Source organism: Thalassophryne amazonica, chromosome 20, assembly GCF_902500255.1.
Source record: "Thalassophryne amazonica chromosome 20, fThaAma1.1, whole genome shotgun sequence".
NCBI lineage: Eukaryota > Metazoa > Chordata > Actinopteri > Batrachoidiformes > Batrachoididae > Thalassophryne > Thalassophryne amazonica.
The window spans coordinates 30,080,259-30,107,240 of record NC_047122.1 but is presented as its reverse complement, the minus strand read 5'-3'; the positions used below and the strand labels follow the sequence as shown (position 1 = coordinate 30,107,240).

General features: G+C 40.4%; 2 protein-coding genes across 4 annotated transcripts in view; one reads left to right on the top strand and one right to left on the bottom strand.

The window, feature by feature from the left end:
• Window positions 1–376: 376 nt before the first annotated feature.
• cap1 (CAP, adenylate cyclase-associated protein 1 (yeast)) lies at window positions 377–21,547 on the top strand. 2 transcript variants are annotated; one of them, XM_034160455.1, is made up of 13 exons: window positions 377–513; window positions 6,399–6,499; window positions 7,016–7,116; window positions 7,472–7,549; window positions 7,819–7,962; window positions 9,013–9,098; window positions 11,477–11,582; window positions 11,705–11,882; window positions 16,857–17,035; window positions 17,230–17,353; window positions 19,231–19,313; window positions 20,307–20,450; window positions 20,561–21,547. In XM_034160455.1, the coding sequence occupies exons 2-13, from the start codon at window positions 6,409–6,411 to the stop codon at window positions 20,642–20,644; spliced, it is 1,398 nt and encodes a 465-aa protein (XP_034016346.1). In that variant the 5' UTR covers window positions 377–513; window positions 6,399–6,408; the 3' UTR covers window positions 20,645–21,547. The 2 variants fall into 2 exon arrangements, with proteins under 2 accessions (XP_034016346.1, XP_034016345.1); XM_034160454.1 differs by having other exon boundaries at window positions 389–513; window positions 6,407–6,499.
• A 58-nt stretch (window positions 21,548–21,605) lies between these two features.
• ppt1 (palmitoyl-protein thioesterase 1 (ceroid-lipofuscinosis, neuronal 1, infantile)) overlaps window positions 21,606–26,982 on the bottom strand; it is a 27,215-nt gene continuing 21,838 nt past the window's right edge. For both annotated transcript variants that reach the window (XM_034160457.1, XM_034160458.1), the window contains 5 exons: window positions 25,318–25,420; window positions 25,132–25,222; window positions 24,690–24,788; window positions 24,469–24,540; window positions 21,606–21,912 (listed from right to left, as the gene is read on the bottom strand). In XM_034160457.1, the coding sequence (XP_034016348.1) occupies window positions 21,790–21,912; window positions 24,469–24,540; window positions 24,690–24,788; window positions 25,132–25,222; window positions 25,318–25,420 (488 nt within the window). In that variant the 3' untranslated portion in view covers window positions 21,606–21,789. The remainder of the gene's footprint in view (window positions 21,913–24,468; window positions 24,541–24,689; window positions 24,789–25,131; window positions 25,223–25,317; window positions 25,421–26,982) is intronic.

Sequence of the window (26,982 nt, the reverse complement as noted above, 5' to 3'; positions counted from 1 at the left end):
TTGATGTCATCACAGTGACTTTGTATCATAATTGTGCCTGAGAATACTATAATTATGTGAAAACAAACTAAGGTAACTGATATTTCTTTATTTGATTAGATTTTTTGGCATTCATGACATTTACAATACAATATCGTTAATTAAAAATAGTAAAGTGTCTGCATGAGAGTAAGTATGAGGTACTTAGTATCTCATACAACTTCGGACTAATTTTGACTATGATAATTACGACTAGCTTTATCATAAACTGTAATCTTGCTATCTCACAATTAACTTTTGTTTGTTTTCAGAAAAGAAATAGTGCCTTTTTTTCCTCATTTTTGCTGCCTCTCATTCCTTATATGGGAAAGGAGTTGGGCGAAAAGGGCGGTAACGCGGCGCGGTGGATGCTGGGTAAAAAGTCACTCGATCCAGGAAGAGAAGAAGCCGCCGGAGCTGAGACGGTGTTCACACGCTCGTTGCATAAAAGGAGCCCGTTAAACTCCAAAAATCATTCCGTGTTCGAGTTTGTAGGTAAGAGGATTGCGTTTGGGGTTTGTAGCTCAATTTGATGTTTTCTTTCTTTTTGGAAAGAACTGAAAGAGGCAGCGGAGCTGCACAGAATCCTTAATACGGCCACGTACGAATAGCCGCGTTAAATATTATCTACAAACAAGCTACACTGACAGATGTGCATGTTTAAAAAAATGTTATTTTCCTGTGTTTCGTGTAAAAAAAATTTCCCCCCGTAAGAGTAGTGTGGCATTAGCTAACGGGGAGGGTGTGTGTTTAAAAAAAAAAAAAAAAAAATCAGGAAATGCCTCAACAGACTGCAGACGCATAAAAAAATAAAGCGTTAACGGCACTCTAGTACTAATTTATTGTCTATGAAACAAAATCAGTCAGGGTGTGTGTTATTTTAGCTAATGGACGTTTGCTCTCCTGCTGGCTGATGGTGTTGTGGTGAATTTTGTGCACCTGGCGGAATGTTAACGTCACGTCAAAGCTAATGTTTGACAATATAGAGAACGTTCTCTGACAGGAACAATGGAGAAGGAACACTCGGGTAAAAAAACAAACAACAAAAAAAAAACACGTGCTTTTTTTTTTTTTTTTTTTTTTTTTTGCGTTAAAGGAACGGAATCAGCCAGGGACACAGAATTCTGCACAAAACCCACCGGCTTTGCTAGCTGCTTCCTGGTTAGCATCTTGGCTGTCTGCAAGCCCGATGATTGCATTACCTCCAGCAATTTGAGCTTTATTGCAGGCAAAAGTCCACTGCACGACTCGGCGAAAGGTCCGCTACCGCGTCAAAGCTTGTCTCACTCAAATGTCTCTCGATTTTCAGGATTACATGCACTGGTTTGCACCTGCCCCCAGGCAGACACACACACACACACTCACTCCCTCACATACGACCTACATAACCTACTTCAGTCTCCCTGCTTCCTCATGCAGTGCGTTGTTGCTATATGTCCTTAAAAGTAGGTCGATGAAACGCAAATGGCTTTTTCTTGTTGGAGGAAACAATGGATGCTCTGATTGCAGCACTTGAGAAGCTGAGTGAGGAGTCTTGAGTGTCTGGGTTTGTGATTGTCAAACTTGTAGAGATTCACTTATCTCTGCAATTACATTCATGTCTCTGGTTCTTCAACTTTGTGAGATTTGAGAGATCTGGTAAGAGTTTATGCAGGAGAGATGTTTTGGCAAAGCTGATACCTATGCAGAACAACAAAAGTCCTGGTCTTCAGGGTGACCCTAGTGTATCCTGTGTTGTATCATTGTGAGACCTTAAATTTAACAGTCTACCAAAGTAGTTTTTTTTGGGGGGGGGACAGTCATTCCACTGATGCACAACAATCCTCCAAAGAGAGCTGGTACCAAAGACATCTACTTGTCACCTTAGGTCTCTAGTTTGTGTTGGTCTCACAATGTATTTTATTTGATTTTACTGTGGTGCATTTAGTTTTTAATTGACTTAGATATTGGAGCTTTGTTTATATTATGTGCATCACCAAAAAAAATTGAACACTGGCATTTTTATTGTGTGGATCTGCTGTGGTTCATCAAGTTGCTGCCTTGCTATTCAAGGGTCGGATTTAGTAAGGTAGGTGTACAGTCTGGAATTTGCTGTTTGGTTACAAGCCTAGGCTACAGTCATCAATGACAAAATGTGTCTGGGTCAGGTTTTAGGTGGAAATCAGTTTAGTGACTGTCTCGGAGAGCAAATTATTGTTCACATATAATCAGTGTTACAGAACACTAAAACGAGACTTTTTAGACATGAGTTTTGCTTGAAGTGGGATAGACCATATATGCACGTTCATGCAATTTTGGAACTTTGAGGATTGTCACCACAACATTCTGAGTATAATGTGCTAGTGGAACTTCTGTGACCTCCCTAATATGACTTCTTTAATTTACAGTATAGATGTAATCCAGGTAAAAAGCACTTTTTGAACTAGTTTTTATTAAATTGTCATGTCTGTTTTGACAAATTGCAGTATCAAACTTATCACTACAGCCCTTTGTAAAAACCATAATATTGTAATTGATAGAAGTAGAAGTGTAATTCTAGACTAGTTTATTGTATTGTAATGCCTCTTCAACCTTCTGCCTGTTTTGGTGGGCAATAACGCCACATACACCTCAAAGGCTCACACCCTCTGTGTTTTTGTTGACTCATACTTAAACCAGAAGCAGGAACATGCTGGAGCTGGTTTTCGTAAGTGAATTTGACAGTTAGAACATTTAGGTGTTTTGATCAAGGATGGTGATTGCCTTGCTATAATCAATTTTACATTTTAATTAATTTGTAGCTTCTTTGAATTAGCAATATGGTAAAAGAAACAGGCAGCCAAACAGTCTTCAGCAGCTGAAAAGTTCTAACCGTTTCACTTTGTCAGCTACCACAGCTTTGGGCTCTACAGCAGTGCTTACTTAGGTTTCAGTCTTGTAATACCAACACAGAATGGTGAAATTTTACACCATTTCCTGATTCAGAAACAACAAACACTATTGCATGCATGCTTAGTCTTAAGAGAATTTTTGAATATTAGGATTCTGGTTTATTACCTGTCCTCCCTTCTACAGAGATATTGTGAAATCATATACTTTTTTCATTGTAACTTGAATTTTTTTGTATGCCGGGGATTAATGTATTTTTCACAAATGTAGATGTAACACTTCCAGGATGAGAGAGCCAGGCTTGTGCAGTCTGACTTGATGTTTCACGGTGGTCAAGTCAGGCTGAGGTGTGACTGTCAAACCAGGTGCACATAGTCAGGACATGAGGTCAGTCAGTGCAAAAGCAGCTGCAGTACTTTAAACCCAATGAGCAACAGCTGTAGATAAAACCTTAATAGGGAAGCTAAGCAAAAATAAAAGCTCCTGCTGAATTGATACTAGAGATGCATGCATGCAAGGAATTTCTGTAACTCAAGTGCTGCAACAGTCTGTTGTGATGAGGTTCCTTGATGACACTGTTTTTCTTTAAAGTGTGAGACTTAATCTCAGAATATTTAGTTTCTTTTCTTGCAGATGTATGACTTTATCATTTCAGATATCTGAAGTTTTTTTTTTTCCTTTCCATTTATCATTTTATGGCTGCTTGTCTGCCTAGGTGGTTGCCATCCAGGACCCAAGGTGGTTCCTTGGTGTTGTGGATGCAGCATTATCACTTGCTCTCAGATTTGACTTACCATTTTATCAAAATTTTAATACAACTATATGAACACAATGTAATGAACAATAACTGCTGTATATAGTAATGGTTAATAACACGCATGCAGTATTTCACTGACTGTAATAAGTGGTTGTGGTATTTTGGGATGGGTTAATGATAATTAAGCAGATTATGTAATCACGCTGACTGAACAGAAAAGGTACCTGGATTAATCAAGCTTGGCTGTTATCCTGGTCTGGAGCAGGATAACAGAATTGTCTGTATGGTAACTCATGCATTGCTGTCTTTATGAAACTGAGTTATGGTGAAATTTACCTGGTGTAGCATTTTCAGCTTACCCCATTCTGAGCGTGTACCTGTGCACAGGCGTGCTGTTTAAAAAAAGAAAAAAGTCAGCGTTGGGTGTTCAACTTGTTCTTCATGCCACCAACACATTAGCAACTAGTGCCATGCTTGGTTGCTCAGTTGAAAAAAAAAAATGTGGGTGTTGCTGCATTTGAATATGGAAAAAATGCCAATTGTACATTTTTGTGGAAGCTGTAAATACAGTAACACAATCATTAGTTACCAAAAAAGGGACAGTCGAAGTTGAACCACAAAAATTAGAAGCCTTGAATGCAACATTATGATTCGGGGACTAATAGTGACCAAACACAGGACTTAACCTTTCTGATAGTGTGGTAAATTCAGAACAAAACTTGCTGAGAACGTACAGCTAATATTTAGATTTTGCCACCATGATGAGTTTCAAATGTGCACAGTAGCCTTAAATACATGCTCGGAAATGAGTATGTGCTCGGTACGTGACATCGGGAAACAGAAAATCACTGTTTAATCCACTATCTTGATTTGGTGAAATACTCATGGGCTTTACTTCTTCTGTGTGTAAACAGCTTGACTCAGATCTATGGGTGGAGTTGTGTGTATTTAATTACAAAAAAAAGGGCTGAGCTAGGATGTTTGGGGAAACGAGTGATGAGATTTGGGAGCTGATCTGTATCTTCTGAGTGGAATAAACAAATGAAGCTTGATCATCCTTCGACAAAACTTTGCAGTTTTATATGGCTGTTTTTAATGGTGTTAGTGGAATGAAAATTCTATTTTTCTGAAAGTAGTTGGTGGTAAATTTAAAACTTGGTGTCAAAATGCATTTATTTAAAGGTGACATTAGACACTACTGCCTAAACTACAGCAGTTATATTAAAACCATTTTTAGTAGGCTATACGAAATGTGGCCAGTACAAGCTTGCCCTTCATCATGCTTTGTCGGAAGATATCGCTCCACTCTGCAGCAGAATTGCTGCATCTTACTCTTCCATTATTAGACCTTTTAGCAACTTTCCACCTACTATAAATTATGGAATTGTTGCATCCCTCTACTTGTTTTAATTGAATAATGTAGAACATTTAGTAAAACCCATGCTTTCTGTAGTGTTGGTATAACCAAGAAAGCTAATTTTTGCTTCACTTGCTACTGCAAAATTTAAACTAATTTTAGTTGCTCAGATGTGCTGACCCATCTCACTGGATCTTGTGTAGAACTCCAGGTTTTTTATGATCTGTATATTGATTATGTTCTCGATGCAACATAAAATCTGATTTCAGTTTTGTTCAAAAAAACAAAAAAACAAAAAATGTTAGCGTGACCGGTACATGAAAAATCTGGGTTCATTGGTGAGTGGTCTGCATCTGTTCACGGGTACAGGGCACTGGAGACTGTGCAGTTAAAAGCAATTTGAGGTTATAGTTATGTATATTTTTATTTATAATTTGTCCTTTTAGGTGTGTATTAATAATCTTTGTGGGATTATGCATAACTGGGATTGTAATTTTAGTTGGATTGTAATTTCAAAAATGTTGGCACTAATGCTGCTTTTTAGCACATTGGATGGAATCCTTGCTGCTTTCCTGTGCTGCAGTTCAGCATCTGTGTCAAAGTTTGTGACAGGGTTGGGCAGTCTGAGCAGGTCGAAGCTCGGCAAAGAATTTTACCTGAATGTAGTAATTGACATTCCTTGTTCAGCAAGTCCCAGCCTGCTTACCAGCAGTCACCATTGTTGGTGTGTTCCTCTCTTAAAAAAGAAAAAGAAAAAAAAAAAAAAAAAAAAAAAAATTGGATCTAATGTAGAATTGGTTTTAATAGGGGTCATTGTAGGTTATCACTTGAGGGAGGTGTAGCTAATGAGTTTCTTTCCAGTATTTCTCCTGGGATTACCTGGTCATCAGGTTTGACTACCGCTTATGCATAATTAAAATTCTGTACATTGACTTTGATTATTCCCATAAGTAAATTCTGTAACAGGGAATGTCATTGCCTTATTCATCTTCATTAGTTGCTAAAAATCTGTGCACGCTGTATAAAACTTCATGTTCATCTTAGGATTTCACATGGGTGGTTTATTTTGAGGGGTCAAATCTGTGGACTTGGCATTCGGAGCTATTGTCCTTTTATCCTGCTACGTCGTACACGGCTATCTGTTTTTAGACTTGTAAATGAAATGTAACTTTCTGTTTTTAGGAAACATTAATAGTTTCGATTGTCAATTGTATGCAAGGAGAAAAAAATTTCAGGTTAGCATTCTGGGGTCTTATCAGCTTGACTGCATTTTGACTCTTGAACAAGCATTTCCTTTATGGCACTGCTACTTCCTGGCTCTGGTCAAACATGACAAGATGCTTGCCGTCAGTTCCTCATTTTAATTTGATGCTTCTCGTTTGCCTCCGATCTTCTCAGTCTAACAGGTATGGCAGAGTTGGAGAGTCTGGTGCAGCGGCTGGAAGCAGTGGTGGGTCGTTTAGAAACCCTGCCAGCCCTCGGTGGCAGCACTGGAGAAGGTAATTCTGGAAAAATTCTATCCACAAAATAAGATTTCTGGTATCGATCTGAAAGGATAGCTATCTACTTCAAATGATTGTTCAGCTGTTAAAGTGTGGATTACCAGCCTTAGCCCGAGTATGAAAATCAACTATCTTATGCTTTGTTTATTTAAAGTGCAAACATGCACATGAAAGTTTCAAACTGGCACATCTGCTTCTCAAAGATGACTGGCCACCTGACCGTTTGCCCCCAGTTTTTCATTGACAAGTTCAAGGCATGGAATGTCTTAAACTTGTCCTCATCAGAGTTTGCAGTTGGTATTTCATAGAATGACAAACTGATCTGAATATTCAATTAAGTTGTACGTCCTGAGGCTGTATTGATACTTAAAACGTTCATTTGTATTTTTGAAATGTTTTCAGTTGTTTAGCTTTGGCTATGCAACAAATAGTAACAGTATCTCCTTTAGTTTACGCTTCTGTACCCCTCCAGCATTTTAACGTATGTTCTCGGCCTCTTCTCTTCCTCTGCAGCTGTGTCCGAGTATGTGGAGGCCTTTGATGGGATCATCAGTGGTCCGGTGACTCAATACTGCTCACTCAGCCAGAAGATTGGCGGTGATGTTCAAAAACATGTATGCAACAATGTTACACACAAAGTAGAATTTACCAACTAAATGTGACTAATTACAAAGCATACATAGGCCTGTGTTACTGTTTTTCCCAAAAGCATACCCACGTGATCTTTATTTACTATCTTTCAAGCAGCTTTGGAGTTCATCAGTTCTGTAAATTGTAGGAATTTCAGTTTACAGAACTTGGTTAAAGAAAACCTGCAAAGATGATAAAAGCATTGAGACTCTAGGGGGAAAAAGTTATTTAGAGACTTTGTTGTAAAATGTTTAATTCATGCGGAACACTAAAGGATGCAGAGATGAGCTTGCTTTTCTTACCTAAAATTGCCAAAATGTCTCTTCCTCCCCTTCTTAGGCGGACCTGATGAAGGAGGCTTTTTCCCGTGAGAGACAAATCCTCGTCACAGCTTCCACTAGCCAAAAACCAACTGATGTGAGTTAAATGCATTTCAGAATTGTCAGTGTGAGAATGTTTCTCTCTCAGAAAAGCACATTGGTTAATCACTTCTGTAAATTTCTACAAATGCCCAAGGATGTTATTTTAATTAAGATGATCCCATCGACAATTGTTGAAGGTATAAGGCATGGTTCAAGGAATAATCCCCCCCCACACTTTTTTTGATTTATTGTGAAGTCTTTTTTGTTTTAGTGCTTGTACAACTAAATTTAACTGTCTCAAACTGTCATCCATTTCCTCTTCAGGATGTTTTGCAACGTCTTATCAAGCCAATAGGGAAATCCATCACACAGATGCAGGAGTTTCGTGAGAAAAATCGTTCCTCAGAGTTCTTCAACCACCTGTCTGCTGTCAGCGAGAGTGTGCCCGCCCTTGGTTGGGTTGCCGTGGTAAGATTTGGGCAGGGAGCTTTTCAACAGTGCAGTTTTGTGTCAGCGACATTGTACTGTGTGTATGTGGGCGAGAAAAAGACCAGAAACAAGACTCTCTTTCAGTCTGCCATCAGTATCTGAACAACACTGATAGTTTCTTGGCTTGCATAGCAATGTTTAGACAGTTAACCCTCTGAACTCCAAGCAAATTCTGGTCCCACCCCTCTGCAATCCTTTCTTTTTCTCACTGTAGGCTTTCTCATTGCACCTGTGTATGTGTGTGGATATATAAATAATATATACACACACCCTGATTTCCCCCATGGAGGGTGGTATAAGTGTTCCTCAAGCTCAGGTCCTCTTCCAGAGGTCTGAGAGTTTGACTCTCGGACTGCACTGTTCTGGACAGACCTCTGATGTTGTGCCTGAAATCTGCTGGAGCCACTCTTTCAATTTGGTGGGTTACAGCTCCTTGTACTCCTATTACCTCTGGGACCACTTTGGACTCTACCTTCCACGTCTGCTCCAGTTGCTCCTTCGAGCCTTGGTACTTCTCAATTTTGTGTTCCTTCTTTCTTATGTTGCTGACAGCTGGGATTGCCACATCGATAACGACTGCAGTTTCCTTTCCTTTGTCAACCACCACTCTGTCTAGTTGGTTACTCAGCAGCTGCTCGTCTGTCTGGAATTTGAAGTTCCATAGGTCCTTCATCCTGTTGTTCTCACCCCCCATCGGGACATGGGGACCTGTAATCCATATGCGGCACAGATGTTCCAGTACATGATTGTGGCTTGCATCCTGCTGGGGCTCATTTGCACAGCCTGCAACTTTGGTCCTGTTGGCTGTGGTAGACTCCTGCCACTATGGATCTGGTGCTTAGGGCTTGATCATGTGCTGCCATGATCACTCACTTTCTCTAAAATAAGTCAAAGAAGTGTGCCTTAAACTTGAGCGCATATATATATATATATATTAGTCCATTCCTCTATTAGTGTTGTGTATATAAAGAGATCTGACATGGATGCAGTTAACTTTTTAAAATTAATTTATTCTTGTCTTTGTGTAAGTCTCCTAAGCCAGTCCCCTACGTTAAAGAATTTCAGGATGCCAGCATGTTCTACACCAACCGTGTCCTCAAGGATTACAAGGAAAAGTAAGATATTTGTTTGACATCAGCACTATTGTCCTGACACTGACTAAATTATGTAATTTATGTAACGTCAAATATTTTTGCAATTTATTTCAAAGATGGTGGTTGGCAGATGATGGAAGATGAGCCTAAATATCGTGCACATAAAATTTTGGCAAATTATCTACTAAAAGCATTAGAATTTGATGCTTCAAATGTGTAGTTTGTTTCATTACCATTTACAAATTTGCAGTTTTATTTGGTCAGTACATAACATCCCACTGCGCACCTGGACTCCAGTAGACCTGATACCAGTGCATGTGTGCCAACGAGAAGACTAAAACCATTAACATTATGAATGTAGCACTTTGCACATTAATACCAAACAGCTGCACAGGGGAGTTTGTTTGCTTGGGTTTGTGAATTTTAAAGGGTGACATTCCAGAGTTATCCATTAATAATGTTACTCTAAAGCCCCTTTCACACCGGGCCTGCTTCGAGTTGTGTATGCTGCGTATCTAACACAGGAATGTCTGCGTCAGTTGCGCGCAGCAGGGGCAAGAAGCTTGAGGAGGCGAGGGTGCTGAGGAGCTGCAGCCAGGCTGTAATGAGCAGGTGTGCACACTGATTTCTCAGTTTATATTTCTTCCTGTGATTGCGGAGCTGCAGCCGGCGTTCACACAAACCGTCCATGAGTGGACGTGATGTTCTCCGTGAGGAGTTATACTGGATGTGGACATGTCCTGTCACTGGCAATCAGTCTGTGAGCAGAACTTAATGGACTTTATGTAACACAATAAGCGAAGTGCACATCTCAGCCTGCGCCGTGCATTATGGGTAGGCTAAATTTTTCAGCTACCAACCCACAAGCTATGGCGGCGGAAAGCAGCGAGGAGTGCTGTGATTTGGATCATTTCAACCACTGGAAAGTTGACGATTTAAAGTGTTTTTGTAAGCTCCGCAGATTGCCTGTTAAAACCAGGACTACGTACGGCAGTGGACAGAAATGGAAAGAAGAGCTAGCTGTGCTTGCGTGTGCTGCATCTGTACAGAAAGTACCGTTGGTGCCGACGGAGGAGGAAGCGCGCGTTGCTGTCAAATGACCAGTACTTGTTGATAGTTGGAGACAAATTTCTGACCCCTTGAAGGCAACTGACGGATGGTTAGACGAAGTCCAGAGACTGAAACTGTGGATATTGCAGAATAGTTGCTAAGCAGGGATGAGAAATCGCTACTCCACCGGCTTCATAATGACGACAATGTCGGTGAGTTCATATAACCTCTTTGGTGTCACGTTTGTTTTGATAAGTTGACAGACATACAGTGATATGTGCATGCATGCAGTTCGTTTATAGAACATGTCAATTTTACAATATTATGCGCCACGTCATTCATGGCGCGACATTAGTCATACGCCGACGCACGAAAACGGCGGCACGGTTTCAGGATGTTGACAAAATAAATGTGTGCAAGAAACTTATTTTAGTCCGTCTTTTACGTCCGTCTGGATCTTTCTTTTCTGTGGCGAAATTGTGTAGAATGAATGGAGGTTTACGACCACATTTCTTCTTTCCGTCTTTGTTTGGACTCCGCAGAGCTTTGCAATCGTGTGTTTTCAGCCAACTTTCAAGCCTATGAATTCCGTTCGAGCATTTGAAAACAGCACAGTACGCCCCTGTCATTATTGTATGTGTTGCTTAAGGCTTAAAGCCTTTGAAACAATCCTTGTAAAAGCCTTAACTTTTACAGTCCGCTAATGCTACTGTATACGAAATTCAATGGGAGCAGTGTGAGTGTGGTAGCGGTGATTTTTGCCCCTGTGCGATGCGCACTTCGCTTATTGTGAGAATTTGAGGTGAATGCGAGGACCTGCAGCCAGGCTGCAATGAGCATTTTTTTTTTCTTTTAATTGTTCACATGTGCTCTTTCAGCGGTATAGTTTTACTGTATTGTGTAAACGGTGTTAAAAAGTTCACCAACACTCCTGTGTGATTTATAGCTCAGCAACAATGGAGCACAGCAGGAATCATAAATTGGCGTTGGGTAGCGTTATATTATATGGGTATAGCATCCAGTTGTGTTAAGTTGCCTCAACTTGAGAAAACTTCCTTTCTGCATCCTGTGCTTGACACCGAAAACATTAAACCTGTTTAATTTTTTGCGTCTCTTTCCCGTCGCCCTTTCCATCCCTCACAGTATTGTGGCGTTAGGTTGCATCAACTTGGTGTCGTCACGATGCAACTTGAAGCAGGCCCGGTGTGAAAGGGCCTTAAGCAGTTAACAATGAAAGTTTCTCTTTGTCCCTGGAGGGTCTTTATCAAAAGGACAAGAATTTGCATGTATAAATTTTAAGTATCAAATGAAATGCTGCCCCTAACTCTTGCTTTGTGATTTGTCTTCAGAGATAAGACTCATGTGGATTGGGTGAAGGCCTTTAACAGCATCTGGACTGAAATGCAGAACTACATTAAAGACTACCACACTGTTGGGCTGGTCTGGAACAAGAGCGTGAGTCAGTGTTTGACTGGTTATCCTGTTTTTCTTGCTCTTTGTCTAGTTTTTCTCATTCTCTGGTCTCTGTGGAAAATGTGATGTAGTTCAAGTTTTCAAACTGAATGCATGTGTTTCAGGGTTGTGTGGCCTCTGCAGCTCCTGCTGTTGGCTGTGTACCGCCACCCCCCTGTGCACCACCTCCCCCCGGTCCACCACCTCCCCCCATGGCAGTCTGTGAAAGTGGTGCTAGTGATTCTGGTCCTGATCGGAATGCTTTGTTTGCGTCCATCAACCAAGGGGCAGCTATCACCAAAGGTATACAGCCGTATTCTACAAAAAGAAAGAAAATATTACATGTATTTGCACATTGAGAGAGGTTTGAGACATGTTTCCACTTCAGGTAAAGAGGTCTTTATGCAGAGACGATATTAAATATAATTTTGCTTCTTTTTGCCAAGATGGTCACTTTTAAAGGTTACTCTTCAGTAACAAGTCTCTTTTCCTTCCCATTGTCAAAAGGCAAATAAAAAATTAAGATAAGCTTGAGGTTATGGGGTGATCAGTAAATTGAGGCACGTTGACCTCACTTCAAATAAAACATTGCATTGAGTATATAACAGTAGTAATGAGAGCTCTAATGGATTAAATAAGCACACCATTTTCTACCATTTCTGGTTGGCGTTGTATGGAGTAGGCCATCCATTATAGAAGATGTAAGAGTTTTAATAATGCTGACAAAGAGGGCAGCAGCAGGACAGTTTTGCTAAAGTCAGTATTTATGGTATATGGACTGGATTTAGTGCTTTTTCATCTGGATCAGAAGCTCAAACTGCTTTAAAATAATGCTTCAGACACACACACACCAGCAATGAAAGTCTTCTGGAAATGACCGCAAATCAGGGTTTTTACTCACGTGGTGAACGTTTCTGGGTTATTTTTGACAAAATACGTCAGTCCATTCATTTCAGTTCCACACCCAAACGGTGGCGGTAATGCACCGTTTTGGTTTGACAGCTGTCAATAATTTCCAAAGAAGGCTGCCTTTGTTTTGGGTTTTAAGAGTTTATAAAGTCATATTTTTGTGGACTGTGCTGTTTTTCCCCTAACTGTTTACTTTGCTGTGGACATTAAGTCATGAGCTGTGTTTTTCCTCCAGTAATGGTACATTAAGTGGAGCTAACAGGTGACACTTCCATCTGCTAAAAATGTTAACGCCGTTAGCATTCAGATGAGAATTTAACTCTTCTTCTTCCCCATGGCCCACTTCTGTCACTGCACACTGATGTCAGGGTGCTGCCATGCAAGTCGCTCAGTACACACAAAGAGCAACTTGGGGATTAAGGACCTTGCCCAAGGCTCCGCAGTGATTGTCCAGCCAGACTGGGGTTTGAACTGAGGATCCCCTGGTCTGAAGCCCACTGCTTAACCACTAGACCGTCACATCCTCAACATCTTTATTTTCTAAGGGTGTTTTTACTAGTGAGATTTAGTTATGGGTATCGCCATCAGCAGTATGTGAATATTGCACTCGTATGAAAACCCAGCATTAGACAGTTAGTGCTGCCTCTTTCCAGGAGAACTCAAGCAAGGGACAACACCAAAAACAGCATAACCGAGTGCCCTCTTAATTAGATGTCTGTTTGCGGGTTAAAGTGTAAACGATTCCAAATGAACTCTGCATGTCTGAAAGAAGGCGGAGGATGCTTGTTTTTGTCTTCAGTTATTTAAGTATCCAGGGGCCTCATGTACAAAGTGTGCAGATGCACTAAAACCTGGCATGTGCTCGTCTCTACGTCCATGTGCAGATCTATCAAAAGTGACTTGAGTGTGGAAATGTGCGGCGCTTCACTCAAAAATCCTGGCTGGTGTACGCACTACAGCTTTTGTGCCATCTCTGACATGTACAGGTGATGCAGGGAACTGTTAATAGTGTGAAAACAAAAAGTTATCAGAGTGACATGCACATCACACACTGATGAACATTTAACACAACCACGTGTTTGCAATTATACAACCCCTGGCAAAAATTATGGAATCACCGGCCTCGGAGGATGTTCATTCAGTTGTTTAATTTTGTAGAAAAAAAGCAGATCAGACATGACACAAAACTAAAGTAATTTCAAATGGCAACTTTCTGGCTTTAAGAAACACTATAAGAAATCAGGAAAAAAAATTGTGGCAGTCAGTAACGGTTACTTTTTTAGACCAAGCAGAGGGGAAAAAAAAATACGGAATCACTCAATTCTGAGGAAAAAATGATGGAATCATGAAAAACAAAAGAACGCTCCAACACATCACTAGTATTTTGTTGCACCACCTCTGGCTTTTATTACAGCTTGCAGTCTCTGAGGCGGACTTAATGAGTGACAAATAGTACTCTTCTTCAATCGGGCTCCAACTTTCTCTGATTGCTGTTGCCAGATCAGCTTTACAGGTTGGAGCCTTGTCATGGACCATTTTCTTCAACTTCCACCAAAGATTTTCAATTGGATTAAGATCTGGACTATTTGCAGGCCATGACATTGACCCTATGTGTCTTTTTGCAAGGAATGTTTTCACAGTTATTGCTTTATGGCAAGATGCATTATCATCTTGAAAAATGATTTCATCATCCCCAAACATCCTTTCAATTGATGGGATAAGAAAAGTGTCCAAAATATCAACGTAAACTTGTGAATTTATTGATGATGTAATGACAGCCATCTCCCCAGTGCTTTTACCTGACATGCAGCCCCATATCATCAATGACTGTGGAAATTTACATGTTCTCTTCAGGCAGTCATCTTTATAAATCTCATTGCAACGGCACCAAAGAAAAGTTCCAGCATCATCACTTTGTCCAATGCAGATTCGAGATTCATCACTGAATATAACTTTCATCCAGTCATCCACAGCCCACGATTGCTATTCCTTAGCCCATTGTAACCTTGTTTGTTTCTGTTTAGGTGTTAATGATGGCTTTCGTTTAGCTTTTCTGTATGTAAATCCCATTTCCTTTAGGCGGTTTCTTACAGTTCGGTCACAGACGTTGACTCCAGTTTCCTCTCATTCGTTCCTCCTTTGTTTTGTTGTGCATTTTCGATTTTTGAGACATATTGCTTTAAGTTTTCTGTCTTGACGCTTTGATGTCTTCCTTGGTCTACCAGTATGTTTGCCTTTAACAACCTTCCCATGTTTGTATTTGTTCCAGAGTTTAGACACAGCTGAGTGTGAACAACCAACATCTTTTGCAACATTGCGTGATACCCTCTTTTAAGAGTTTGATAATCCTCTCCTTTGTTTCAATTGACATCTCTCATGTTGGAGCCATGATTCATGTCAGTCCACTTGGTGCAACAGCTCTCCAAGGTGTGATCACTCCTTTTTAGATGCAGACTAACGAGCACATCTGATTTGATGCAGGTGTTAGTTTTGGGGATGAAAATTTACAGGGTGATTCCAGAATTGAGTGAGTCCATATTTTTTTTTCCCTCTGCTTGGTCTAAAAAAGTAACCGTTACTGACTGCCACAATTTTTTTTTCTTGATTTCTTATAGTGTTTCTTAAAGCCAGAAAGTTGACATTTGAAATTACTTTAGTTTTGTGTCATGTCTGTGATCTGCTTTTTTTCCTACAAAATTAAACTGAATGAACATCCTCCGAGGCCGGTGATTCCATAATTTTTGCCAGGGGTTGTATGTGTGGATATAAAAGCATGTGCTAAGTGATGCGTACAATGGCATGAACAGTGGCTTTAGCATCAGAAGACCTTGCAAATGGTGCAATCTGATGTGAGCGTGTATTCAGGGAACGTGAGGATTTATTTCCAAATGAGGATAGTTGGCTCATAAAGCGATTTTGATTACCAAGGCCACTGTGACTGGAGATGCACGCAGAACTGTGGCTGGCCCAGAGCGCAGTACGATGTGGAGCCAGGGGTTGTCTGTGCGCACACAGGTGCTGACCATGCTGGGCTTCCTGGCATCAGGAGCATTCCAGTGTGAGCTGGCTGATCGGTCAGGCGTGTGCCAGTCAACCTTGCACTGAGCCACCAGTTGTGTGGAATGCAATCATCCGAATCTCATCCAGCTACATTACAGTGCATTTTGCAGAAAGAGCCGGTTTCCCGGACGGAATCGGAGCTATTAACTGCATACATATTGCTATAAAGGCACCATCACATGAGTTTGTTTCTGTTAATGGGTAACATTTTCATTCCATCATTGTTCAAATCATATGTGATGTGCAGCTGGCATGGCAAGCTACGGGGGGGCTGCTTGTGTTAAAATAGTTTATTCCTGTAATTGTTATGAACGTAAACCAGTGCGGACACATTTGGGCATGTGCGCATTCAAATATTATTAGTAGTAGTCTTTTTTTTGTTGTTGTTTTTGCTTGATGGTGAGCTGCAGAACTTAGCCTTCCTGTGTTCAGTATTTGTCAAAGTTGTGAACGTCACACTGTCAGCGCACGCACTGTTCTGGGTGTCGGACTCGCTGTCCGTAGCTCCCACGAACATTTTTCCAGTTTCTTGATTAATCTGTTTAACAGTGTACCGAATAAACTCCCTGCATGTCTCCACGTAATTTCTAGTCATCTAAAGTATAATTTTCTTGTGTTCATGTTGTCTGATGTGACATCATGGGGAATCTCTGCTCCAAGGGCTCATTTCCCTAAAATTGCATATTTAAATGGGGCGTGGCCAGGGAGGAGTTTGTACAGTGGGATGTACAAATGGAACGTGCGTGAATTCATGCCTGCACACACTTTCATACATCTGAATATTTTTGTGCTTACGTCAGATTCAAGGTTTTGGTGTACGCCAACTTTTAGTAGTAAGTCCACATTAGTCTTTGTACATGAGGCCCCAGCTCTTTCTCCTGTTGTCCTTCAGTGACATGATGCCTATGGGACTTTTGCTTCCTGAGTTGAAAGCATTAATAAGTAAATGGGTAACAATTGGTAGTAAATACCTGTAAACATCATGTCCAACCAACCCACACATTTGTAGATTTTCAAAGCTCTTCAGCTAATGTGTCGTTGCCAAATCAGCCAATCATTGACTGTATTGGCAATCCAATAAAACAAACTCCATATTCGTCCATCTGGATCCATCACTTGGGTTACAATGAGGGGTGTAAACTGAGCTGACAGTAGTCCCTTGGCGAGCGTCACTTGTGACAGTATGACCATTCCAGTGCTGCACACAGGATTGCTGCAGAGAACGCTCCTTCTAGGCTATGAGGAAGGAGACTTCAGTCTGACGTGACTGTTGGTTTAACATTTCTGCTTCTCCTATGACATCTGTAGGTTTGAAGCATGTGAGTGATGACCAGAAGACCCATAAGAATCCTGCCCTGAAGGCTCAGGGTGGTCCTACTATGCGCAGTGGACCAAAACCCTTCTCTGCCTCCCCAAAACCTGCTGCACCAGCTCCTGCCTGCACGCTGCCTCCTGTTCTGGAGTTGGAGGGAAAGAAGTGGAAAGTGGTACGTTACAGTTTCACTCTCGCCATCACACTACATGAGAACTTAGACAAAGTAATAAATTAAACCATTAACCTAATCAGGCTAAATTTATTGATCCCACATGCAGGCTGTGCACTTTGGCTCATATGATTTATTCACAGAAATTGTTACGTGGGCTGAACCACTTTACAAAAAAATTCTTGTGCGTTCTGCAGGAGAATTATGAAGGATCACATGACCTGGTGATCAGGAACACGGAGCTGAAGCAGGTCGTTTATGCTTACAAGTGTAACAAGAGCACACTGCGGATCAAAGGCAAAGTCAACTCAATTACATTAGGTAAGTACGAAATGACATACACAATTTGTGCCAGTCATGAGCTCAATACTAAAATTAGTCAGTTTTCAACCTAAGAATCTTCACAACCGCCGCATGCGTTGGACTAGATCATATAAAATGAGGCAAGAAATCCTTCTGAAGTGTCCCCCCCCCCCCCCCCCCCACTGTTACACACTACATGTAAGATCAATCAATCAATTTTTTTTATATAGCGCCAAATCACAACAAACAGTTGCCCCAAGGCGCTTTACATTGTAAGGCAAGGCCATACAATAATTATGTAAAACCCCAACGGTCAAAACGACCCCCTGTGAGCAAGCACTTGGCTACAGTGGGAAGGAAAAACTCCCTTTTAACAGGAAGAAACCTCCAGCAGAACCAGGCTCAGGGAGGGGCAGTCTTCTGCTGGGACTGGTTGGGGCTGAGGGAGAGACCCAGGAAAAAGACATGCTGTGGAGGGGAGCAGAGATCGATCACTAATGATTAAATGCAGAGTGGTGTATACAGAGCAAAAAGAGAAAGAAACAGTGCATCATGGGAACCCCCCAGCAGTCTACGTCTATAGCAGCATAACTAAGGGATGGTTCAGGGTCACCTGATCCAGCCCTAACTATAAGCTTTAGCAAAAAGGAAAGTTTTAAGCCTAATCTTAAAAGTAGAGAGGGTGTCTGTCTCCCTGATCTGAATTGGGAGCTGGTTCCACAGGAGAGGAGCCTGAAAGCTGAAGGCTCTGCCTCCCATTCTACTCTTACAAACCCTAGGAACTACAAGTAAGCCTGCAGTCTGAGAGCGAAGCGCTCTATTGGGGTGATATGGTACTACGAGGTCCCTAAGATAAGATGGGACCTGATTATTCAAAACCTTAAGTAAGAAGAAGAATTTTAAATTCTATTCTAGAATTAACAGGAAGCCAATGAAGAGAGGCCAATATGGGTGAGATATGCTCTCTCCTTCTAGTCCCCGTCAGTACTCTAGCTGCAGCATTTTGAATTAACTGAAGGCTTTTTAGGGAACTTTTAGGACAACCTGATAATAATGAATTACAATAGTCCAGCCTAGAGGAAATAAATGCATGAATTAGTTTTTCAGCATCACTCTGAGACAAGACCTTTCTGATTTTAGAGATATTGCGTAAATGCAAAAAAGCAGTCCTACATATTTGTTTAATATGCGCTTTGAATGACATATCCTGATCAAAAATGACTCCAAGATTTCTCACAGTATTACTAGAGGTCAGGGTAATGCCATCCAGAGTAAGGATCTGGTTAGACACCATGTTTCTAAGATTTGTGGGGCCAAGTACAATAACTTCAGTTTTATCTGAGTTTAAAAGCAGGAAATTAGAGGTCATCCATGTCTTTGTCTGTAAGACAATCCTGCAGTTTAGCTAATTGGTGTGTGTCCTCTGGCTTCATGGATCGATAAAGCTGGGTATCATCTGCGTAACAATGAAAATTTAAGCAATACCGTCTAATACTGCCTAAGGGAAGCATGTATAAAGTGAATAAATTGGTCCTAGCACAGAACCTTGTGGAACTCCATAATTAACTTTAGTCTGTGAAGAAGATTCCCCATTTACATGAACAAATTGTAATCTATTAGACAAATATGATTCAAACCACCGCAGCGCAGTGCCTTTAATACCTATGGCATGATGAAATAAGACATTGCTTTGTCTTAAATACCGGTCAATTGTCTGCATGCAACGCTTGTACAGAGCTGCATGAAACAGACCTTTTCTCAAAAGAAACTCTCTTCAGACTGAGATTACAAATTAAAAGGAGATATTTGAAATTATGTTTTTAGCATTGTGGTGGGGAAAAATTAAAACATCTTGCACTGTGTAAAATCACATTTCATATACTTATTTCCTTTAGACAACTGTAAGAAGTTGGGTCTGGTGTTCGATGATGTTGTGAGCACCATAGATGTCATCAATTGCAAGGACATCAAGATCCAGGTATGTACAAATGAGCATAACTATTTTTATTTTTTTTTTTTAACTGACCTTTTAAATTCATGAAACATGTTCAGTGTTCATTATGCCGTGGGCCGCCTGTTCATCGGCAGCGTGTGTTAACATCTTTCACCAAAACCGTTGGGCCAGTGAAACTGAAACCTTGTGTGCGTGTTCCTACCCATAAGGACACGTTTGTTCCAAGGTGTTCTGATCTGATTTCAAATATGGCCGCCATATTGGCCAGCTTGAAAATCTCATATATAGCTATGTTAGCAATTGAGCTTAAATTTGCTACATGGGTAGCAATCAACAAGCCTAAAAACATATGACAGATTTTTTTTTTTTTTGAAATTTTGGCATCATCTTTGCCAAAATTGCTGAGCCAGTGAAATTGAAAATTGGCATAAATGTTACATCCTATGACAAAGTTTGTTCAAGGCATTTCAGTCTAATGTCAAACACGGTTGCTATGGCGGCCAATTTCAAAATGCAACCTCGAGCTATTGGTCAGCGGTTTTTAAAGGTATTGAGCTGAAACTTGGTACAGGGGTAGCTAGGTCTTTTTATTTTTTATTTTTTTACATTTATACAACCTTTGGAGTTTGGTTATGTCCACTTTTCTAGCTGAAACTGTGAGGTCTTGTATCATCCAAGTGAGCTACAATGCCTGTGGCATCTCTTTAGATGCTCATAGTATGTCACAAGTCTGTATATTATTTTACAAAGCATGTTTTGTTTTATAACTACTTAAACGGCAAATATTTTAAACCCCATAAGCGAGGTAACAAGTTGTCTTGCTGCTGGTGTACTTGAGCAGCATTGCCTGTGTCATATTAACTTAAGTGAGCGGGTCAGTGGTTCACCCAACACGGAAGCACACTTAGTGTGTGTGTCTGTCTGCTTGCTTTTGCTTCACTAAGCACAAATTGAGCTCAACAGGAGTTTATAGAATTGTATTTGTTCCCAGTATAGTCTCTTTTGTTCTTTGTATAGGCCATGGGTGCTGTCCCAACCATCTCCATCAACAAGACTGATGGTTGCCATGTCTACCTGAGCAATGACTCAAAGCAATGTGAGATAATCAGTGCCAAGAGCTCCGAGATGAACATCCTCATACCAAAGGAGGATGGAGAGTTTGTGAGTATCCTGTCACGACTCAAAATTATTCTCATTTCCCAGAATCTAACAGCACTTGACAAATGACCCAAAATGTTCAAGTATTCATAAAGATCTGTAACTTTTCACAGAACGAGCTCCCCGTTCCCGAACAGTTCAAGACGCAGTGGGATGGCACAAAACTTGTTACCACAGCAACAGAGATGGCGGGATAGAGCTACTCCGCTGCCACCCTTGCAAATACTACCTGACTGGATCACCCCCCCCACCAGCTAGCTCGCATTGTAGACTGAGATTTGGACTTTGTGTCATCTCCTTCCCTATATCCTCACCAGCCAATCACGGCTTAAAGCTGTTCCTTCCATAAGCCAATGAGAGGGCTGCTCGCTCTGTCTGGAGCACTCCTCCAGCCAATCACAGGGAGGAGCTTGTCAATTAAATTAGTTACCTGTGGCCAGGAAGCACTTTTCATATGTGACTTTTGCCAATAACTGGGATGCTTTTCTTCTCTAATATTCCAGCTATCCTGCTGAATTTAACTTTGTGGCAAATATGAAAACAGCTGTTTAATCATGAGTTATATGAATGTTGACTTCTCAGCACAAACAGTAGTGGAGCCAGTCAGGATCTGCAGGATGCTAAGGGTGTCCCCCTCTGGGTTTGTTGGGGCATTTCAGTGGTAAAGGATTTGTACAAGAAAGCAATTCGAACATGTATCTTATAAAATCTGCTAGTTGTGACTGTAATAACGTAGTACTTGCAGTCGTTAACAGATGGCATTAAAGATATTCCACTTTTCCCTAAAAATCTAAACGTGGGACCTTTCTGTGTCTTAAACGCATTCCATAACAGGACGAGCTATGTCGAAAAGCTGCATTAAAATTTTTGAATTGTGACTCCTGTTAACAGAAGCAGAATTATGGTACAGAAATGATGTTTCAGGAAATAATCACTGAATGCTTCAGTCAAGTATCTGCTGTAAAAACTGAATATCCTTAATTACACCCACTGTCAGTTGATGGACTTACTCTTCAACACATCTTGATTTGTTTCACTTTATCAGCTCTTGAAGCTATGAGTTTTGTCTTTGGGTCCAAAAGTCATTAAAAATATTGCAATTAAAAAAACAACTCTGTCTTGAATGGTTTTAATGTGTAGAAAGTTGAGCACTGGTTTGTTTTAAAGAGTAGGATTTATTAAATACTTGCATGACAGAATGAACCTACAGCACACAAAATACAGCAGATGACAAAATTGAGCTAATAAAGTACAAAAGATTTAGTGCCAAACGCAGAATATTAAGAAACAAAGTTTACTATTTAATTTCACTTTGTTTTAGTCATCCAACACTTAAAATATTCTATTGCAGGTAAGGCAGCAGGTTGGTGTTGAACCACTCTCTGGTAAACTGGAGATGATCGCCTTTGGTTGCCAGGAAAACCAGCTTTCCAGTTTTGTCCATCGCTGCCAGACCCAGGCGATCCTGCACACAAGATTGCTGCTTTAATGCGGACAATCAGCAGGCTAACATTAGAATGCCAGGTTAGGCCCTTCATTCAGGTCTGACTGATACCTGTTGGCTGATACGAGCCATCAGCATTACAACAGTTTTACTGAATAAGTGGATGCATTAGCTAATACGTCCAGCAGAGAGCATCATTTACAATGCACAGCTAGTACCCCAGCACCCCTTGGTCATTAACTTCAATATACAGAGGGAAAAGTGACCAACTGCCATTCACTTTGGGAGTGGGCATTTTACAGCAACAAGTTGTTGCTATGCTGCCACCACCACATAGGTGGGGCCAAAACAGATTAAGCATTTTATTCAAATCCTGGCCAACGCGACTACCAATCTGAGTTAAGGCAGTGTGAAGTACATTGGCTCAAAGTTCATGTTGAAACTGTCAAACATCAAGTCTCCATTACATTTTTGTCAACTTGATAACAGGAATTTTTGCCCCTCTTGAACACTAATATCTATAACATGTTTCATCCATCTACAGTAGTGTTCAGAATAATAGTAGTGCTATGTGACTAAAGATTAATCCAGGTTTTGAGTATATTTGTTGTTACATGGGAAACAAGGTACCAGTAGATTCTCACAAATCCAACAAGACCAAGCATTCATGATATGCACACTCTTAAGGCTATGAAATTGGGCTATTAGTAAAAAAAAAAAAAGTGTTCACAATAATAGTAGCAGCTGCTGTTGACGCTACAAACTCAAAACCATTGTTCAAACTGCTTTTTTTTTTTTAGCAATCCTGTGAATCACTAGTATTTAGTTGTATAACCAGTTTTTCATGATTTCTTCACATCTGCGAGGCATTAATTTTGTTGGTTTGTAACCCAGATTTTGCTTGTTTACTAGTGTGCTTGGGGTCATTGTCTTGTTGAAACACCCATTTCAAGGGCATGTCCTCTTCAGCATAAGGCAACATGACCAAGTATTTTGACATATCCAAACTGATCCATGATACCTGATATGCGATATATAGGTCCAACACCATAGTAGGAGAAACATGCCCATATTATGATGCTTGCACCACCATGCTTCACTGTCTTCACTGTGAACTGTGACTTGAATTCAGAGTTTGGGGGTCGTCTCAAACTGTCTGCGGCCCTTGGACCCAAAAAGAACAATTTTACTCATCAGTCCACAAAATATTCCATATTCCTCCATTTCTCTTTAGGCCAGTTGATGTGTTCTTTGGCAAATTGTAACCTCTTCTGCACACGTCTTTTATTTAACAGAGGGATTTTGTGGGGGATTCTTGCAAATTAACTTCACACAGACGTCTTCTAACTGTCACAGCACTTACAGGTAACTCCAGACGGTCTTTGATCATCCTGGAGTTGATCAATGGGTGAGCCTTTGCCATTCTGGTTATTCTTCTATCCATTTTGATGGTTGTTTTCTTCCATGTCTTTTTTTTTTTGTCCATTTTAAATCATTGGAGATCATTGTAGATGAACAGCCTATAATTTTTTGCACCTGCGTATACATTTTTCCCCTCTAACTTTTTAATCAAACTACGCTGTTCTGAACAATGTCTTGAACGTCCTATTTTCCTCAGGCTTTCAAAGAGAAAAGCATGTTCAACAGGTGCTGGCTTCATCTTTAAATAGGGGACACCTGATTCACACCTGTTTGTTCCACAAAACTGATGAACTCACTGACTGAATGCCACACTACTATTATTGTGAACACCCCCTTTTCTACTTTTTTTTTTACTAAAAGCCCAATTTCATAGCCTTAAGAGTGTGCACATCATGAATGCTTGGTCTTGTTGGATTTGTGAGAATCTACTGAGTCTACTGGTACCTTGTTTCCCATGTAACAAGAAATATACTCAAAATCTGGATTAATCTTTTTAGCCACATAGCACTATTATTCTGAACACTACTGTATATTGGGTACCACAGTCTCATTTGAGGGCAAAAATGATGCACATGATGTAATTTCTCTACTTCCGCAGTACAAACCACAGCATTTTTAATAGGTTTTTGGCAAAGAAAGTGATGATGGGGTGGGAAATTGTACGTTACTGTTTATGACTGAGCACAAACGTGTCGAGGTGGTTTTGCCGGCGAGAGAACGGAGCTACTCTGGTTAGCTGTGTAGGCTAACACAATGTCTCTCGCTCTGTCTTTCCTTCTCCACTGGGAACCGAAGGGGGGAGGACTTTGCAACTGCTTCTGTGATTACAACCGAAAACAAAACCGTACACCATTTATTTGTGTGAAGTTATGCTATGTATATTTGCACAACAACGTGCATGTCCCCGTAAGTGGTCAAATCCCGCAGGGTTCAAACAAGACTGGTATCCTATTGGCTGAGCTCTAACCTTCATACACACCATCTCGTGCAGAAAATGTTCCTAAACACTTTCACTTGATTGTGAACTAACAGCTAAAATGTACATGTTACTCTAAAAAGAAAAGCATGCATGTGTATTAATGTTAAACTACTGAATATGTACCTTTAGCGCTCTCACATACGTACTAGCAGCTGTATTTTTGGACATAAAATTACCTCTTTGTAGAGCACACTCTCCTGTAGAGTTTCAGTCACTTTGGCCTGGCCTGTTTTCAGAAAGCCAAACCACTACCAGAAGAATCAGGACAAATCGGGAGAATAGAGTTACAACTAGGCATTAAATTAATTCTTATAATGAGAAGTTCAGGATTTTCAGATAACTTAATTCTAAAAATAAGTTTGCGTTGTGATGGAGGTATGCATGTGTGGCATCTGACCTCAGTATCAACAGGATCCACCACAGTGTCATTCAGGAACTTGACCATCACAAACTTATCCAACAGTTGTAGATTCTTCTTGTAAGTCTCATTGACCGTCTTTCAAAGAGAAATGTGATGTGAAACACACACAAAAAGCTTAAAAGTATATTTCAGTCATTGCATGCATGAAATATTCCCTAGTTTGTCAAATAGTGTACATTTATCCTACTAAAGGTCAGCAGTATTTTGATAGCTGACCGAACAGGGAAGCACACCAACAATAGTTGGCTGTTGGCTTGCTCACAGGGGGTCGTTTTGACCGTTGGGGTTTTACATCATTATTGTATGGCCTTGCCTTGCAGTGTGGGGCGCCTTGGGGCAGCTGTTTGTTGTGATTTGGCGCTATATAAAAAAAAAATTGAATTGAATTGAATTGGTTCAGTTTGATTCACATACTGACCCTCTCCTGATTGACGTCGGCCAGGAAGAGGCTGTACCTCTTGTACAGGTCGTCATTGTAAGGGTCGTGCCAGTACTCGGCCTGCACCAGGCTGATAAACACAACATCCAGTCAGGGAACAACAGTCTGCAGCCAAATTTGGCACAAAATGAAGTGAAGGGTGGGGGGGACAGAAAGCCAGCTTACTGTTTTTGAATCTCCTCTTTGTATGCGCCTTTGTTCAGAATTTTGCGAATTATGTTACAGATCACTGACTTCTCTCCGAGACACTTGGGTAGACCGTACACACCTGAGGATGAAGTATTTGTTAAATAATATGTATGATATAAAGTGTGTGTAAGAATGTTGTTGCACATTGTTTTATCAGTTTGTCAAGATGATTTGAGAGTCCAAAAAAATAAATAAATAAAAAAATGTATGGGTTTTGTCCCTCAATATTGTAAAATTATCAAGTTCCAAACCTCATTTTTACATTAAAAATATGGATTTCTGTGTTGTCAACTCCATTTTCTTAAAATTTTGCAAAACTCAACAAGAGAAGTGGTCACATATTTTACATGGTTATGGACAGTCATTTAGTAGCTTTTAGTTTTTGAGAAAGGTTTGAAGTATCTTAATTGTGTCTAAAACCTTTGTGAAAATATAAGTGATGACCTTCAACAAAGTCAACACAGCAACAATATTTGTAACCCCTAAAACCTTATATATATGTATACAGTGTCTCAAGTGTCATGGTGGGGGGTACATGACTAATGTACAGTTTAAAAAGTGGCTGTCAACATTTAGGGTAGTGACTGTACAGGTCTCTGTCCCAAAATTTTTGCATATATACATACAAACACAAATGTTTCATCTGTGTTTTTGAGGGAAAAAAAAAATAGAATGGCCCAAGCACTAGGTCACCCCTCTGAGTAAGGTCTGCTTGAGGTTTCTTCCTCAAAAATACAGTTTTTCCTTACTGTCACCTGTTTGCTTGCTCGGGGGGTGGTGGTAAGTTTAGACCTTAACCGTGTGAAGCGCTTTGATTTAGTGCTATATACAACCCCTGGCAAAAATTATGAAATCACAGGCCTTGGAGGATGTTCATTCAGTTGTTTAATTTTGTAGAAAAAAAGCAGATCACAGACATGACACAAAACTAAAGTCATTTCAAATGGCAACTTTCTGGCTTTAAGAAACACTATAAGAAATCAGGAAAAATAATTGTGGCAGTCAGTAACGGTTACTTTTTTAGACCAAGCAGAAGGAAAAAAATATGGACTCACTCAATTTTGAGGAATAAATTATGGAATCACCCTGTAAATTTTCATCCCCAAAACTAACACCTGCATCAAATCAGACCTGCTCATTAGTCTGCATCTAAAAAGGAGTGATCACACCTTGGAGAGCTGTTGCACCAAGTGGACTGACATGAATCATGGCTCCAACACGAGAGATGTCAATTGAAACAAAGGAGAGGATTATCAAACTCTTAAGAGGGTAAATCATCACGCAATGTTGCAAAAGATGTTGGTTGTTCACAGTCAGCTGTGTCTAAACTCTGGACCAAATACAAACATGGGAAGGTTGTAAAAGGCAAACATACTGGTAGACCAAGGAAGACATCAAAGCGTCAAGACAGAAAAATTAAAGCAATATGTCTCAAAAATCGAAAATGCACAACAAAACAAATGAGGAACGAATGAGAGGAAACTGGAGTCAACGTCTGTGACCGAACTGTAAGAAACCGCCTAAAGGAAATGGGATTTACATACAGAAAAGCTAAACGAAAGCCATCAACACCTAAACAGAAAAAAACAAGGTTACAATGGGCTAAGGAACAGCAATCGTGGACTGTGGATGACTGGATGA

Bases quoted from the DNA above. Each gene is read 5' to 3' on its own strand.
- cap1 (XM_034160455.1), top strand. From the start codon at position 6,409: ATGGCAGAGTTGGAGAGTCTGGTGCAGCGGCTGGAAGCAGTGGTGGGT. The intron at 11,583-11,704 runs GTGAGTCAGTGT...CATGTGTTTCAG, and splicing joins GGCTGGTCTGGAACAAGAGC to GGTTGTGTGGCCTCTGCAGC. The intron at 17,036-17,229 runs GTACGTTACAGT...TGCGTTCTGCAG, and splicing joins AGGGAAAGAAGTGGAAAGTG to GAGAATTATGAAGGATCACA.